The sequence below is a fragment of the Grus americana genome, chromosome 29 (assembly GCF_028858705.1).
Source record: "Grus americana isolate bGruAme1 chromosome 29, bGruAme1.mat, whole genome shotgun sequence".
NCBI lineage: Eukaryota > Metazoa > Chordata > Aves > Gruiformes > Gruidae > Grus > Grus americana.
The window spans coordinates 2,727,657-2,745,149 of record NC_072880.1 but is presented as its reverse complement, the minus strand read 5'-3'; the positions used below and the strand labels follow the sequence as shown (position 1 = coordinate 2,745,149).

At 55.9% G+C, this 17,493-nt stretch overlaps 1 protein-coding gene and 1 long non-coding RNA gene across 3 annotated transcripts; both read left to right on the top strand.

The window, feature by feature from the left end:
* Positions 1-2,407: 2,407 nt before the first annotated feature.
* On the top strand, positions 2,408-7,324 carry CTSS (cathepsin S). The gene is made up of 8 exons (XM_054806387.1): positions 2,408-2,564; positions 3,207-3,420; positions 3,651-3,773; positions 4,339-4,488; positions 4,562-4,786; positions 5,862-6,027; positions 6,242-6,344; positions 6,811-7,324. Exons 2-8 carry the CDS (start codon positions 3,292-3,294, stop codon positions 6,908-6,910), a joined length of 996 nt encoding a protein of 331 aa, XP_054662362.1. The 5' UTR covers positions 2,408-2,564; positions 3,207-3,291; the 3' UTR covers positions 6,911-7,324.
* A 1,570-nt stretch (positions 7,325-8,894) lies between these two features.
* LOC129197763 (uncharacterized) lies at positions 8,895-12,422 on the top strand. Of its 2 annotated transcripts, XR_008574374.1 has the most exons (7): positions 8,895-8,963; positions 9,728-9,855; positions 10,004-10,140; positions 10,680-10,768; positions 11,023-11,144; positions 11,316-11,393; positions 11,698-12,422. It is a non-coding gene; the product is annotated as an uncharacterized LOC129197763 (long non-coding RNA). The 2 variants fall into 2 exon arrangements; XR_008574373.1 differs by lacking the exon at positions 10,680-10,768.
* Positions 12,423-17,493: the final 5,071 nt, after the last annotated feature.

The window sequence follows — 17,493 nt, the reverse complement described above, 5'->3', positions numbered from 1 at the left end:
CACTCGGGCTGGTTTGCTGTGTGCTGTCCTGATCCTGGGATGGGATGGGGCTGCAGTGGTGGAAAAGTCCTTCCCTTTCCCAAAAAGGCAGGAACTGACAGTAAAACAGGGCTGACTCCGGGGCGAAGCAGGGAGAGAAGGTGCTGCTGGCGTGGCCTTTTTGGCATTTTGCAGCCAAAAATCCCCTGCCACCCCAAAAACCCAAACCCAAGCGCTCCTTTTAATGCAACAAATTGAGAAACAACGGCAGCAAAGCTCAGGGCGAGCCTTAACAGGAAGGGAAGGTGATCTTCACTTCAAAAAGTCACGCAAAACCCAAAAATTTAGACACTGATAAGTTTCTTTTTCCCACTCGCACCCACGCACCGAGACGCAGGTGGCGAACGGCCGGGCTGGGTGCTGGGAGGATGAGGGACGCTTGTCGATGCCCGTCAGCTTTCTTTAGGTGCGTTTAGGGCTCGGCTCCATTGCACCGGCGGCGTAAAGGGCCCTCGATTAAGCCCTATCAACCCCAATCGACGGACGTCACCCAAAACGCTCCTGCCTGACTTCCTTGGTGCTGGGGGCTGGCTCAAAAAATGGGATTTCCGCTCTGCGGGGAAACTCCAGGGTTTCCAGTGTTCCTGGATGCCAAGTGGTGTAGAAATGAAAGAGTCCTGCTTGGACAGACACATCTCTGGGGAAAAAAAACAACCCAAAACCTGCGATGCTAGCAAAGCTGCAATCAGCAATTGAAAACCATTATCTTTTTTAAAAACAAGGAACAAAAAAAAAAAACCCCAACTGTGGGCAGTTCCGTCAACAAAGCTCTTTTATCCTCATGTCAGGGCTGGGCTGAAAACCCACCGGTTTCCTTCTCTGTCTCTCATCTCTGGCTTTGGTAGGATTTAAAAAATAAAATAAAATGTATTTTTAATATACAAAACTACTTTGTTCGCCTCTATATGGTATTTCCCTGGTGGTTTTGACTCGCTCCAGCACATAGAAAATAAGTGATTTTTCCTCTGCTCCCTCCGCAGAAGAGTTAGCGGCAGCAAAATCTGGCAGGGAAACGGTCAGGAGGTTCAGTGGTTTTGGCCAAAATATGCGAATTTGGCTATTCCTGTGGCTGCTGGGGAAGAAGCATGAGTTGAAAAATAAAACAATTTAAAAAAAAAGGGGGTGGGGAGAGGAACAAAGTGAGGGTGAGGGGCGGGTATGGAAGGGAGGCAGTTACCTCCCGTTGTCTAATTTTTGCTTCTCTCTTCCAAAAGTTGGGGCGCGTGTTTTGGTGGCCGGGGTTATATCCGGATGGCGAGGAACAGTGCAAAGCGCCGCGGGATTGCCACCTCCGGTGCTTACCCCCAGCAATAGAGGGGTTCCCTGCTTTTGGGACAAGCTCTTGAGATGCCACCACTCACCCTGCTGATCTCGAGCGTGCCTGGCTCCACTCCAACCTTCCCTCCTTTGGGAATCCCGTTGAATTTCTACTGATAAAGCAGCAGAAATCGGGAGCAATCGCAGTCGGCTCGTTCAAGGGTCCCATCGACTACGATCATCTCCTTCACCTTCCCCAGGAACTTATCCGCTAACGAGGGATAATCTGTTGGGAATTATTTCAATTATTTAGGTGGAAGGCTCTCTGTTGTCATTCCTAACTCTTGCGATCTCTGGCAGCTTTTTTAGAAAATGACTCAGCTGCACCTTCAAAGCTCTTGAGACGCTGTTTTGCTTCCTCTTCCTCTCTTAGATGGTTTCTTGCAGCCATTTTATGTCCCACAGTGCTTCGTAGTGATGAAAAACGCACCCTCGTGCCTGGCTGTGCTTCGGGTGAACCCGGACGATGACCTGAGAAGAGGCTGGAGCGTGATTTCCAGGCAGCTGAAGACTTTCCTGACCGTGTTTTCAGCCTGACTGCAACGGAACGTGCGTTAAACGTGTCTCCTGCTGTCCACGCAGCGCTGAGGCTGGCCAGCCCAGCTCCATCCCATGATGATGTTTAAACCGTGTCTTCCCATCCGTGCGTCCCCACTGAAAAGTGAATAAATGTCTTTTTTTTTTTTTTTTTTTCCCCCCTAAGAGCTGGCTTTGGTGTGGTTGGTACACAGGTGGGATGGGAGCTCAGGGCTACCCAGTTCAAACCAGTAGCAAGGCTCCATCCTTGACCTCATCCTGTCTCTTAGCACCAAATCACAAAAATGCAAAAAACCTTCCAGAGAGGTGTGAACCCCGCTCCTGCCCACTGGCCCCACAAGCCATATAAACATCTGTGAGAGCCTTGCCATTAATTTTTGGGGTGCCGGAAATAGGAAACTTTCAGCTGTGATCATTTTCTGATGGTATCGAGGGTCCTGCTTCAAACAACCCCGTGACCAACACGACAACCCCAGTTCCCAGCGAAGTGAAAATGAAATCAGAGCATTTCCTCATTTCCTGGCTTGTGATTTGGCCAACGAGTTGCAGCTGCCGTGTGCCAGAGGTTCTGGGTGTCCCGGCGGTGAGGACGTGCTGGATTTGTCCCCAGTATTCCCTCTACCCCATACGCGTACGCTGCCGGTACCCGCCACAGGAAGAAGCTTTTTCAGGTACGTTGAGTGCTTTTGTATTTTAACGCCCTTCTGGGAGGACTGAGCTTTGAGGAAGTAAAACTGAAGGAACAATATTTTTACAGTGACTCTGGCTCCATCTTATCTCTAATGTCCTCCAAGCCCTCTCTGGGTAGTTGTACGTAGCAGCCCATCCTCAGGAGCTGCTGGACATCAGCTGGATGAAAACAGGATTTTTTTTTTTTTTTAATTTTTTTTTTGCTTTTTAAGGTGCTGGAAAACACAGGTTTGTCAAAACAGCTGCTTGACCAGGCGATGTGTAAGCCTCCTTCGGGGAGGGTTTCTCGGGCAGGGTGGAACCGTGAGACGAGGCGGTGTGTCTGGATGTGTCCCTGCGTGTCGGTGTCCGCACGGACAGGGGGTGTGTCCAGCAGATTTCTTCCCCCCAAGGGCAGTTTCCGAGTCCTGGATGGGATTTCTCTTCCCGCCTGGCAGGGGCTGGGGGTACACAGCAGGAGAGCAGGGCCGGCAGCGCTGCTGCGGGGTGTTTGTCTGGGCAGGCAGGACAGGAGCTGTTGGCATCACCCGGTGTAGAAACCCCGTGAAGGGCATGCCAGGGAGTCCAGGTCAGGGATGTCATCACCGTTTTGTCTCCCTTACCAAACCGGATTTGTCACTAAGGGGTCAAGCGCGGCTCTGGCTCTGAGCCCTCGGCTCCCAGTCTGCGTGCCGTGTCGCTCCGAGTCCCCGGTCCCAGCTGCGCGGGATGAAGCTGCTGCTGGCTTCCATCGCCTTCCTGGCCACGCTCGTGGTGACGTTGGGACACCCCGACCCCGCGCTGGACTGGCACTGGCAGCTCTGGAAGAAAACCTACGGCAAGGAGTACCGCCACAAGGTAGGGGCGTCTTTGGAGGGGTGTGGAGGTGGCTCGGGGTGCTGATGTGGTGGGTGCTGCTCTGGTGTGACCATCCGCTGCGAGGAGAAGAGCCGATAGCGCTTCGAAGCACTTGCTGGTTCCTGGGGATGGTTTGGCAAGGGGCTGCCGGCAGCCTTTTGTGGGACAAAATGGGGTGAAATGGCTGCGGGGGCCATTGCTGCACGTCACGAGGCTGCGTTCGATTTCAGAATGAGGAAGGGGACCGGCGCGTGACATGGGAGAGGAACCTGCGACTGGTGACGCTGCATAATCTGGAGCACTCCCTGGGGCTGCACTCCTACGAGCTGGGCATGAACCATCTGGGAGACATGGTAGGTGCCGGCCGTGCTGCTGAGAAGGGGCTTGGCTTTGTCTTTAATTACCTGTGAGGCTGATTTAACAAGGAATATGAGTGCGTCAGGGGTGGAAAAACTCCCAACACCCCTTCTCAGCCCGTCCTCCTATGGACTCCAGCAGCTGTCAACAAACTGCTCGGATATTCCTGTGCTCAACCTACCGGCATGAGGCAATCTGGCGTGAGGAAATAACTCCTTCTTAATGCAGCATTTGGGGTGCGCGGACTTGGTCCTGGTCATTATAAATATTAGCAAATCATCCCTCTTCGATGTCCCAAGGCTGTAGCGTTGGTTAATGAAACACACCAGCTTCCAGGGATTGTCGGTGCTGGAGTTAAGCTTTGTATTTTTCTTTTTCTTGCCCTTTCCGATGAACGGCTAGAAATTAAATGTACAAAATAAACACCCAAGGACTCCCCAAACCTGCTAACTCTCGCAGCTGAGACTGTTCAAGGGAAATCCCCCTCCACCTCCAGCACACCCAGTGTAGGATTTACCAGAGACAAGGACATCATGAGCTGGTGTTTTCTTTTCCCATCAGACCAGCGAGGAAGTGGCGGCTTTGTTAACCGGGCTGAACGTTGTCCCTCGGCCAAACCGAACCTCCACGTACCGACCACAACCTGGCAGCAAAGTCCCGGACACGGTGGACTGGAGGGAGAAAGGATGCGTCACGGATGTGAAGAATCAGGTGCAAAGCTCTCTCTGTGCCTCTCCGTGTCTTGGTCCCGCGCTCCGTCTGAGCATCTCTGGGGCTTTTGCAGGGCGCTTGTGGGTCGTGCTGGGCCTTCAGTGCCGTGGGAGCCCTCGAAGCCCAGGTGAAGCTGAAGACGGGGAAGCTGGTGTCCCTGAGTGCCCAGAACCTCGTTGACTGCTCCATGATGTACGGGAACAAAGGCTGCAACGGAGGTTTCATGACCCGAGCTTTCCAGTACATCATCGACAACCAAGGGATTGACTCGGATGCTTCCTACCCCTACACGGCTCAGGTAGGCATCAGACTAGACCACACGTGAAATCTGCAGAAAAACACTGAGCGTGGAAGCAACGCGGCCGGTCATTCTACTCTCCTGCGTAGACACCCTTCTCCTCTCCCACTGATTTCCCTCTGTCTTGGTTCCTACCAGTCTCGTGTCATCTTCTCAGCCTTTGCAGCTGATTCTTTCCGACCCAGGGAAGGGACCTTTAGACTTTTTTTTTTCTCATAGGTGAATGACCGGACTGAGAGCCAGAATTTCTACGTGTTTATTTCTGTCCTACATAAATTATTAGGCAATCTACTACGCGGAAGGGGAAAATGGGACAGGAGTCCTGGGTCCTTTTCTCAGCTCTGTGTAGTTGAAAAATGGGATATTGATAGTTCTACCATTTCAGTGGGCAGAGGTTTCCAGTGAACGATGTTCATACGATTTATTTTTTTAAAAGTTGCCTGTAACAGTTGGCTGCCGCAAGGTCGTAAGGAAAGAGCCATGAGAAAATAAAGTTCCTAATGCTGAGAGTCTTGATGGCCAGAGACAAGAGATGCCCTGAAATGACCCGGTGTCTTGAAAACATGGTCTATGGAAACAGGTCAAAGTAACAGCAGCTCAGAAAGAAAAGTGGAATATAAGTCTTCAAACATGCATTAGGGCAGCTACAGAGACGAAAGACGCCGTTCTCTGTGTCCAGAGGGAGAAAGAATCCCTGGGTTTAGTTTACAATAAAATAAATTTAAGTTAAACATGAGTCTTCAGATGGGAAGGATAAGGAAGCAAGGACAGTTTCTCTAGGGAAGTGGTAGACGTATTGTCATCGGAGGTTTCTAGAAAAAAGGCAGAGAAGTCTGTTGAAATGGTTTGGCTGCTCTGGGTGTGGGGAAGCGAGGTGGACAAGGTGGTCTCTTCAGGCCCTTCCAGCCATCTTTTCTGTAATCCTGTGTATAGAAAAATGATGCTCCAAGAAAAGCGAAGACCGGGGTAGCACAAAGTAAAAGAGGGCTGATAGAAAACACGTGCCTGAAAGTGTTCAGATGTTCCTGGTGGATTCCTCACGCTCCTCTCCTCAACTCCCCCTTGTTCCTACCAGAACGGGACATGTCAATACAACGCTTCCACACGAGCCGCCACTTGCTCCAAGTACGTTGAGCTCCCGTACGCCGATGAAGCAGCCCTAAAAGACGCTGTAGCCAACATCGGACCAGTGTCTGTCGCCATTGACGCCACCCAGCCCACCTTCTTCTTGTACAGGTCAGGTATGTCCTTTCTTCATGGTCTTCTGTGTCTTTCTGCACGTAAAGCTTATGAAATTTGGTGGAATTTGGCAAGTCGGGGGCTCAGTTCCTGGATGAAGGCATCAATACAACAAAACCCAAGACAGCAGCGTTAGCGACTATGCTGAAGGTTGACTTCGAGTCAAAGACGAGGCCTTGTGGTCTGATGACATCTTCCAAACTCCTTTTTATCCAGGTGTGTACGATGACCCCCGGTGCACACAGGAGGTGAATCACGGAGTAGTCGTGGTCGGCTACGGCACCCTAAATGATAAGGATTACTGGCTTGTGAAAAACAGGTAAAGGCACGACCGTGCATCGCTGAACCCTTGTTATCCATATGCTCGCTATCCATAGGGATAGGCTTCTCCTAGGCAACCTCCCGCTGCTCGACCTGACATCCTCACAATTTTATAACGACCGATATTTATACAGATGAGGGGGAGATCGGTGGCAGTGGGGGTTGTTCTAGAGTCAAAATTGGTGTTGGTCCTTAAACTATTCCCTAAGGATTCATGCCTAGCCATGTCAAAGCGCCTTTATGCCACCCTAGCAGCGTGAAGGAACTTTAGATGTATTTAAAATACGCTTACACCAACCTTAAGTTCCCTTTGTGTTGTCATAACTTAACACGGGATTAGAAATCCCATGAAGTGGTTAATGAAAACGGGTCGATGTTGTGATGTTGATAAAGCCGCCGCTTCACTTACAGGAAAAGGAATTTAATTTTTCTTGTGTCTGTCTGTTTGTTTCCTCTCCCAAAAGTTGGGGCGTGCGTTTTGGTGACGAGGGCTATATCCTCATGTCAAGAAACCATGCGAACCATTGCGGGATCGCCAGTTATGCCTCTTATCCGATAATATAGACGGACCCTGAGGCCACGAGGCTTCGGTTGAACTACTGATGCTACGCTTGCATGGATCTACTGATTTCAAGAATCATTTTCTGGCTCTGTGGGCAACGTCCTTCTGATAGATCAGCCTGTGTTACGGGCTGGGACGGAGTCTTCTGCGTGGGAGGATTTTGGAATGTGATTTACAGGCACCTAGTGACTTCTTTTTGGGGAAAAAATGACTGGGGGTTTTTTTTCAGGGTAAAATTGCAATAACTGTCTTTATAATGGAGATCACCTACGGTTATAACAGAGATCCTGTTTTCCTCTCTCCAGTCCAGCACTGACTACTGCTATGATGACACAGATATCCCTCTGTCTCTGTGCGATGTTGATGAAATTGCAGATGTTCTTTGAAAAATAAAAGATCAGTTTTACTGTCCAAAACTCTGATATTTGGTCTCTGGAGGCAGGAATGGGTGACAGAGGGAATCCCAGCTCCGACTTCCTCAGCTGGCACTGCTCCCCCACATAAGGACCTCTCACAAACACAACACAACCCATCATCAAACACGGCACTTGTTTCCAATGGGGACGGCAAAACCGGTTCTGAAGGAAAAAGGTTTTCTTGTGAAAACTTTGAGTTGAGACTGCAGATTCCCCAACCCTTTTCCTTTACATTTGTGTATTTACTATAGGCTTAAAAAAAAGTCTTACAGTTTGTTTCTAGTGGAAAAACTTCAGTTGAGGGTCACTTCTATAGTCAGTAAATATTATATTAAATATTAAATGATATAATATGAAATATTAACATTAAATATGAAAGATAAATAATTTTTTAGCTGGGCACAGTGCTGGCATGAGGTGCCACTGCCACCTTGGGGGAGAGGGGGGAATTGAACAAGTCTCCGTCTGTGAAGTGAGATTTGAGAATCCTCAGGTCACCTAGGAAAATTATCACATATTTTTGGTCTTTGCAGCTAACCAGATAGGTTATTGGTTTGGGGTAGGTTTGGGGGTTTTTTTTTTTTGTTTTTTTTTTTTTAACCCTTTTGCCGAAGCATTGCTTGGTCTCAAAACCTTATCGACCGAAGACGTCTCCTTCCCAAGCATGGCGATCTCTGTAGACCACTGACAGCTCCAGCTCTGTCCTTGGAAGGGGATCAAAACCCCTCGTATTTTCAGCAAAAAACATCAGCCGGCAAAGAGCAATGAAGGGGGGGGGGGGGAATAGTATTTTGACTTAATGCAAACATAGAAATTGGGGGAGGATCTGGGAGGGAATCGGCGTGGGGAGGTACTGGGTGGGTGTAGGTGGTCTTGAGGGGTTCTTGGGGGTCCTGGTGAGTTTTAGGGTGTCATTGGGTGCTTGGGGGGGGTTACTGGGCAGCTCTGGGGTGGTCTCGGGAGCTCTGGGGGTGCTCTGAGGGGATATGGGGGGCACCCGGGGTGTCCTTGGGGGCTTTGGAGGATACAGGGGGCTCTGGGAGCGTACAGGGGATGTTGGGGGGGGGGGGGTCTGCGGGGTCCTGGGAGGCTCCTGGAAGATACTGGGGGGCTCTGGGGGGGGTTCTGGAGGCAGTTGGAGTGTTCTGGGTGGCTCGGGGAGGGTACTGGGGAGGACTTTTGAGGGTAGTCAGGGCCTGGGAAGGTTTGGGGGGCACCAGAAGGGTCCTGGGGGGTTGGGTGGGCACTGGGTGGGTCCCTCAGGCTTTCTGTGCACGCCAGAGCACTTCTTTTGTCCTCTGTGCTAATCACAATGCCTCTATTCACTCCTGGGCCTCCATTTCACCCTTCCCCAAGCGTCCTTTTGTCTCCGTAGCGGCCGCGGGACCCTTCAAGTTCCCTCACAAGCCACTTTGTGCCTTTTGCTCGGCCCGGGCCCCCGTTTAGGCCTTTAAACCCCTCAGGCGGGCTGGAGGGCTGGGAGCGCGCTCTGCGCATGCGCGGAGGCTCCCGGTATATGTGGAGAACTACATTTCCCAGCGTGCCTCGGGCGGAAGCTACTTCCGGTCACGGGGACTTCCGGTGGCGCTGCCTTGACGCGGGGTTCCGCTGGGGGTCGCCGGGCAACGCGGCGGGGACGGTGAGGGGCGGCGGGGGGAGAGGGGGGGTCTGGGTGGTTGTGGGGGTCTGTGGGGTGGGGAGAGGGGGGGTTTGGGTGGTTGTGGGGGTCTGTGAGGTGGGGAGGGGGAGTTTGGGTGGTTGTGGGGGTCTGTGGGGGTCTGTGGGGTGGGGAAAGGGGCTGGGGGGGTTTGGGTGGTTGTGGGGGTCTGTGGGGTGGGGAGAGGGGGGGTTGGGTGGTTGTGGGGGTCTGTGGGGTGGGGAGAGGGGGGGTTTGGGTGGTTGTGGGGGTCTGTGGGGTGGGGAGGGGGAGGTCTAGGGGGGAGAATTGGGGGGTGTGAGGGGCGGGGGGGAGGCTGTGGGCCTGGTGAGGGTCTGTGGAGAGCTGGGGCGGGGGCTATGGGACAGGGGAGGACCCATGGAGGGGGAGAATTGGGGGGTTTATGGGGCAGGAGGGGGCTGTGGAGGGGAAGAATGGGGGGGGGGTCTGTGGGGCTGGGGAGGTGGAGAGCTGGGGGTGGGGGGCTGTGATGGATCTGGGGCCAGAGCAGGGTTCTGGAAAAGAGAAGCTTTGTGGAGGGGGAGCCCTGGGAGGGGTCTGGGGGGGTTGGAGAGGTTCTTGGGGTGGGGGGTGTCTTGGGAGTGGGCTTTGTGGGGGTATGGGGGGCCAGGCAGGCTCTGCTGCTGAAGCTTGGGGGGGTCACTGAGGTGGGGGCAGCGCTGGTGTCCAGGCCCTGAGTCTCCAGCGGGCAGCAGCCGGTGAACCCGGGGTTCTTGGGTTTGCAGGGAGCCCTCCGGGCTGTCTGGGAGCAGCCTGGGGTGGAAATGGCGGCACGAAGGCTGTGGCAGGGGAATGCTGAGGGGAAGGAAGGGCCCCCTTTGAGAGCGGGGGCTGAGCACCTTCCAGCACGAACGTGAGTATCTGGGGGGCAGCCGCAGACCTGCGTGGTGCCGGGGCCCTTTCTCCTTGCTCCAGCGTTATCCCTTGTCGATACCGCTGCGCAGTACGTTCTCTTTGCAATTAAATCGCTGACGACACTCTATATTTCTTTTTGCTTCTAGATGAGGCTCCCGATTCTCTCTGTGTTTGCCCTGTCCTGCGTGGCCTGCTGTGAGGAAGATCACTATTAATCACTGTTAAACGGATACGCTGTGGAGGAGTGGACTCAGCAGGATATCATCTACGCCGCTGGCTCCAGGTAAGCCTTGTCAGGAGCAAATCTTCGTGTGCGTGTGTGTCTGCAGGGCTTGAGACTGTTTGTTTCTAGGCTCCGTGGTGTGCTGTTCTCTTTGCTCCGCCTAAGTCTGAGCTCACCACCGGCGCTTGAAGGTCCAGCCCTGAAATTTGCCTTTTCCTTCCCATTCCTTTGTCCCTGCTTTCGCTGTTTCCTGCTTTCACCTCATGGCTGCTCTAGCTGCACGATGCGGTTGCTTGTGTTTCGTCTTGTGATCTTCCCCTCCCCGTGCACACAGACGCTCTTTCTTGGCTTCATGAGCTTTTCTGACATCCAGTTTCCCGTCTTTTTTGCAGCTTCTCTCAGCTTTGTCTTCCTCTTCCTGCAATCTCCTTGTAATACACCTTGACTCTCCTCCCCAGCTCTTTTTATGTTTCAAAAGTCAGTTCTTCCAGCTGTTAAATTGTCAGTGTGGAGCTGCCATCCCTCCCTGGCACAGTCCCCCAGTGAGCAGGATACCAAATCCACGATGCTCCTCCTATCCCTTTCTTTGTTGTGCTTAGATACGGAGCCATCGGATGATTCTTTCCCCCTCCGAGGATTTTGGCGTTGTCTCTGGCATGTTCATTGTCAAGTGCCTCCAGATCGCTCGGTATCTTCTCATGTTTTGAAATTTCTCCCTTCCCAACGCTCGTTCTTACCCCTAAGCGTCCTGCAGCTCTTTGTTATCGCTGAGATTCCAGCATGCCGGACCCTGGGCCGGGTGTTGAGGGCAGGAGGAGCGGCTGGATCCTCCTCGGATGGGTCTGGATGTCTGTAACTACAGAGGAGTGCTATCTGTTGGCAGGACTGACTTTGCCACCTGCTTTGAATCTCTCCTTTACCTGTCTCCTTACTTCCCTTAAGTTTCAGATCTCAGAGTCAGTAATATCTCCCGCGCTGTGGTTCCACGGCCTCTCAAAGCTGCTTGCTTCAACTTCACCTCTACTGCCATGGCGTACCTGGCGCAGGAGGGCGGATGGCTCACGGTGAGTGATTTGATTTGACTTTTTAGGCAGTCGTAGCCCAGGCTGGACGACAGATACACCTGACTGTGCTCTTTGAGCTCGTTACGGGATGACGCGTGTCCTGTGCTCTTACACTGTACGTGCTCTGTTGTGAGAAGGAAAGGTGGCAAATATTCTCCTCCTCTTTTTTAGGTTGGTTTTGTGAGTGCTCCTGGGTAGGGAGGAATCCTGGCTCAGCGTGAGTCTGATAGGAGGTTCTCGCCTCGCTTCGTGAGTATCTTCCAATTAATAATTGAAATTACACTCCAGCGATCGTGCAACCCAGCACGGTGCCTGTCTGTGGTGTGTTGCGTTTGCGCTACAGTCCCCTGAAAAACTCCCAGGGCGGATTGTAGTTAACCCGTGTGAGTTGTCCGGAAGAAAATATCACAGAAATAACCGTTCCCAGCTACCTCCGCGAAGGAGCACGCACTGTGGGATTTGGGCCAGAAGCTTTGCGGGTGGAAGATCTGGTGGGGATAACTCAGCTGCCTGTGATTTGTTTGGAATTCTTTCTAACAATTTCTCCTTCCAGCTGGAGTGGGCAGTTTTTGGCGTGATGACTCTGCCCTCTGTCGGGATGCCGCTGTGGTACTCGAGCGAGAGAAAATACGACACGCTCAAGACTGAGGAGAAGCGAGCAAAGTCAAAACAGCACCAGCACCCCGGGAGGGAGCAAACACTGACCCACCCGGAGCTGCCGGCGTGCTGGGATCGGCAGCAGTCTGCAGAAGTGCTGCCTGGGCTACGCTTCAGCCCTGTCGCTTCCATGGCACCGGTGCGTTGCCTCCTGCCTTAATAAAAAAGAAAAAAACCCACCGAAAAGCCCGCAGCCGGCCCCCAGCGCAGAGTCCCCTTGCTCTGTTGCAGATAAGCTGCGACACCAACGTGTGAACACCCAGCGGAGCTTGTTTGTGGTGGGGGGGTGTGCAGCTCTGCAGCGTTTCTGGCGTCTGTGCTGCCAGGCGAACCTCAGCCCGCTGCAGTCTTCTCCAACACCGCGACTCTTGAGGGGGGGGGTCCCCTCCTCCAGGTGCTGCCCGCCTTGCCGAAACACCGGTGGGAAGGAAGGAGCTCCACCTCGTGCTGATACCACATCTCTCGGTGGGCACGGGAAGCCCCGTTGTATTTCAGTGAGCGGTCGTATGCTCTGTCTGGTTGTTTGGGGTCGGGTTTTGTTGGTTTGTTGGGGGTTTTTTTCCCCTCTTGTTGCTCCGTTGAGGAACTGAGGGCTCTGTAATAAACCAAATGCCACGAAAGGAGCCTGCCTTTCTTTCACCGGGAGGTCCCGGAGGAACCTGGCTGCCTCCAGAAGCAGCTAAGGGGCATACAGTCAGGATAATAAATCGGTACATCGCTCCGTCAGTAAAATAAGTGGAAGAATGAGAGCAGAGGGAACACGTGGGGAGCAGAAATCATTTTTCCAGGTTCATTCCTCTGTTCCCCGAAGGGCTGGTACCTCGCACCAGCTTCCCTGACAGCCCCGAGCACTAGTGTAGGGTTTCTCTTCCGCTGCCATAAATAAATCATAGCGTGGCTGCGTGTCAGGCCCCGATCTGTGCTTTTCCTCGGGAGGAGGTAGTGGCACAGCGATGACTCGGCTCGGGGGACCCGCGTGGGGTGTGAGGTGGTTGATTTTTTTTTTTTTTTTTTTTTTTGTCCCGAGATTGGGACGAGGGTTCTGTGGTGGCTCGTGGCTCCGGTCAGGCCGGGCTCCCGTGGCACCGTACAGCCCGGTCTGGCTGCGTGTTGGACCCCACTCACCAGCCCGGCGGTGGCAGCCAAGAATTTTGTGTTGGTGGATAGAAATCCCAGGCCGTGCTGGAGCAAACACTGTGCCTTTGTTACCAGAACAATGTTTCCAAGCTGGGATTCCTCACCCCCTCGCCCCAACCTTCGCTGCCACCGGTTGCACCCTTTGTTTCGCCTGGCCAGTGTCGCAACCGGCGGGATTAGGGAGACAGTCGCTGTTTGATGCTCGAGAAACCGTCTGAAGGGTGCAGGGGCTTTGTGCTGACGGGTCTGACTGGTGCAGCCCGCTCGGATGTGCCCGGATTTCCTCGCCAGGCTGAGAGGTGAGGCTTCTCCCGCCGCAGAACTTTTCCTGCCTGTTTTGGCAGCGGCTCCGGCTGCGCCTTCCGGATCTGCGGGCAGGAGAGGGTGAAGGTAGCTGATGCCTGTTCCCAGCAGCGCTCTGGTTTGGGCTTCTGAGGGCAGGCTGGGGAGGTTTTGATGGGAGACTGGTGTAAAGAGGGGTCGTCTGGGTTGTATCTGTAATAGTTGCGCTCTTTTTTGAGCCTTGGATTGCGCTCGAAACGCTGGACGTGGACGCGTCTGATACTGGTGTGCTATGGCAGAGCTTCGGGGCTGGGCGCTAGCCCCGTGGCGTTAGCCGAGACGAGAGCCCTGAGGACACCCTCTTGCGTCCCGGCACCCTGCTGAAGAGGGGCCGGTCCCAGAAAACCCTTAGAAATATTTATAATGTTTTGCATTTTGGTGTCTTGGGTCCTCCTCGTCTTCAGAGCCTCCGTGGGTGCTCGAAAACCAGGAGCCGAAATGGGTCCTGAGCTCCCGTGCAGCCCCAAAACCAGTGCGTGAGCTGGGGAAGGGCTGACCCCCGAGCCTCGGGTAGCCCAACAAAAAATCCTGACGGTTGCAGAAAAATTTTGGAGCTTGTTCCACAGCCCGGCCACCACGGTTTCTCTCCCCGTGGGGTAGGGCACAACCGAGCTGTGCCAGCTCTGGGTCTGGGTGCTCCAGGTAGGCGTCACCTCCTGGCACCGCTCTCCCAAAAGCTGTGCAAAGGTCCGCGGTGCCACCCGTTTATTCAAACCAAACACGTTCCTCGCAGGCTGAATCTTTAGCCCCGGGGAATATCGAGCAGAGAGGACGGTGCCAAGGGCAGGTTGGCTCCGGGCTGAGAGACTGGGGACGTGCCCGCGCGTGGCGAGAGGGCATTTATTTATTTTCCTTTATTTTCTGCTGAACGGGCGTATCTTGTGACAGCGGCGCCGGGACGCCTCGAACAAAGGCTGCGGGAGCTTTTCCAAACCTCCGGGCCTCCTCTTGCAGATGAGGATTAACCGCGCTGGGGTGATTTTTGCTCGCAGGTGCCTCTCGCGCGGGAACGGTTTCCTCCGTCCACGGCCGTTTCGTTTCATGGTGGTTTTTCCCAGGAAATGAAATCCCTCCGGATCCGGATGCGCTGGGTTTGTCCAAGGTGTGTAATCCTTCCGGCGTTGCCCGGCGGCTCGCTGCACTCGGAGTCCCGTGCAAAGGGTTAACGTGGAGCTGGCGTGGACGTGGACGTGGGGGGGTGGGGGTGACGCTGCTGTGAGCCTGAGTCACCTCCGCTTGCCTTGCCCTTATCGCAGCCCTGCTCCACACCCTGCCCGCCTCTCTGCGCCCATATCGGCCGCTTAAAGCTCAGCACCGAGCCGGCAACAAGTTGCTTGGGGTTGGAAAAGTGTGCCGTGCCAAAGCTCCCCGGGGGGGGGAAGGAAAACCCTATCTTTGGGAGATGGGGAAACTGAGGCACGGAGCAATGCTCCTCGCCCCGTGGTGCCTTGGGGTTGCCCAGCTCCCGCCTGTTGTTACAACCTGCGACGGATTATCCCGGACTCCCACGGGAAAGACTCCCGGGAGCCACGAAGGGGCAGTTCAGACCCCGAGGGGGTCCCCAAAAACTGACGGGAGTGGGAAACAGGAGGGTTGCTGAGGGCACCCGCAGCCCAGCGCGGAGCTGCAGCCCTCGGGTAAGGGAGGGGAGAAACGGGGAGCGAGGCTGAATTTGGGGTGCTCCGGGAGAACGGGGGTTACGCCTGCGTCCACTGGCGAGGATGGTGGGGCAAAGGGTTAACAGGGAAAAGGATCCGATTTGCCAAGCGGTTCCTGGTTTATTTTGTGTGTGAAAGAGGCAGGGAGGAGGGGGAGGAGAGCACCCGGCTGGCTGGGGAGTTGGGTGCGGGGCTGGTGCCCGCCGGGCATCGCTGCCAGGACCGGGGTCCCGTGGGGTTCGCCCACCGCATCGCCGACAGGTACGTCCCTGGCAGCGCCGGGGTGACCTGAGCCGCCCGGGAGCCGCCATCCCCGCTCACGGGTGCTGCAGCACCCATCTCACCCGCTGCCACCGTCCTCTTCGTCCCCTCCGAGCCGCTCGCTGGCACCGTCCCTGCCCTTGCGCCCTGGGGACCGCGGGGATGGGACTCCTGGGTCCCCCCTTCCACGCTCCCTCCGAGGGGCTGCCGGGGTTTCACCCAAAGGTCGCGTCGTGACCCTCGAGCTGGTCGCTCATCCCTCTGGTCCTCGGTTTTCCCGCCTAGCGATGGTGTCTGGCACGAGCATCCTCCGGCCCACCTAGAAAGAAAAGCCGGTGCTGAATCCTTGCCGGTGCCGGGGAATCCGGCTCTGCCCGGAAAAAAATTGGGGGCAACGTGCCGGCACCCGTGTGCTGCCCCGTGCAGGGACGGGTTCACCCCCCGCCTGCTGCTCTGGGTCCTCGGCAGAGGATGGACCCGTCCGTGGCGTCGGGGTGGGGTGGTTTTTGGGAGGAAGGTGGTGCTTCTTGCTTCCTCCCCTGGGAGCCGCGATTCCGACCTGATCCGGCTGGGTGCAAAGTGCTGGCGGAGCTGCCTGGAAGCGCAGGCTGGGTGCGCCGTGGCACCCGTGACCCTCCAGCCCGCCTGGCACCCCGGGGCGTCTGGGGACACGTGCCCAGGACCTGGCGCTGGCCAGGAGCCCGCGGTGGGGCTGGAGGAACCTGGAGAGGTCCCGACCCCTCCCTGTGCACTCCTGTGATGAGTGTTGGCCGTTCTCAGCGCGGAGCAGAGGGGTTGGGTCGGGGCATCTCCCCCCAAGTTCCCGTCCCCGGGCTGGGCCGAGCCGTCGTGCCGCGGTTCCCCGAAGCCCGTGGAGCTGACGCAGCCCGCGGGTAACACAATCCCCGGCCTCCTCGCTGCTCTCCAGCTGGTGCTCGCCCACGTTTTGGGGGGGGGGGGTGGGGTTGAAATACAAACACGGGCATTAAACCAGCTCGGTGCCCGGCTCGTCGCGCTGCGGGGAGTCGGCGGCTCCCGGCCGGAGGAGCCCATCTCTCTCTCAGCAACGCGTTGGCCCGGGGAGAGCTGTGCCGACGGGTGGTAAATGGGGTTGGGTTGACTTCTTGGGGTGGAGGGGTGCACCCCGGGGCACGGCGGTGGTCTGGGGGGGGGGACGACACAAGCGACGGCAGGGGCTGCCCGCAGGGTCGGGATTTATTTTGGGGGACGCTGCTCAGCCGTGATGCTGCTTCAGGATCCCGTCCCTCGTCCCGCCAACTCCCTTGCTCGGGAGGTTGGGTTGACACCCCGAGATCCCCAGCTGCTTTCTGGCGCTAAACCGGGAAACTCCTGGGCATCCAGGTTGGTTTTTTTGGGCGCTGACACCCGTACGAGCCTGGGAGCCCCAAAATCACCAGGTCGCCTTGGGGCAGAGCCGTGCTCATCGGTGGCGGAAGTGCCGCCGTCTTCCTATTTATTTATTCTTCTGTATTTACAGCAAAAGCCGCTCACCGGTTCTGACCTGGTCCTGGGCTGATGATGGGCAGAGGCAGAGGAAAGTGGGATTTTTATCAGCTGACTGGGCCGGGAGTGTAAAAACAGGAAAGCGGCTGAGCTCATCCCGTTTCCCTCCCTGTCCCAAGCAGGGCTGGCTGGGGGGGGGCGCAGAGCCGCCCACGGGGCTCGGGCGCAGCAGGGTGAGTCGGGGCCCGGCAGCGCCAGGGGAGGATGTGCCAGCCCCGGGGGGTCACCTCGGGTACCGGCGTGGCCGCTGGTGGGGGGGGGTTGGGGATTATGGGCAGGTGTGGGGAGCGACGGGTCGGACCGTGGGGCTCGGGGGGCTCCGCTGGGGTTTGCAGCCCTGGCTGCGTCCCGCTAACGGCAGCGGGAGAAGGGGGGTTTGCTTAACGAGGAGGGGGGTAACGCGGGCCGGACAGGGGCCAGCAACGCCGCACTGATGCTGCTGCCAGGTGGAGGGAGCGGGCACCATGGGGAGCTGGGTTTGGGGGGGTTAAAAGCTGCACCCCGCAGCGGCCTTTCCTTAAGGCTTTGGTAGCGGCTTGGTGTGGGCAGCGTCGGGATGCTCGGGGGCTTCCAAAGCCCAGGGTGGCCTTTGGCGGGGGGCACGGCCAGGCTGAAACCTCCCCGGGTCCCATCCCGAAACCTCCCCGGGTCCCATCCTGCTGCCATGCTGGGACCAGCACGTGCAGGGGACCGATGCTACCAGGCGGCCGATCCAGGTCCCCGAGCGATTGCGGAGCAACCCGCGCATCCTCTCCCGGGGGGACGGCTGC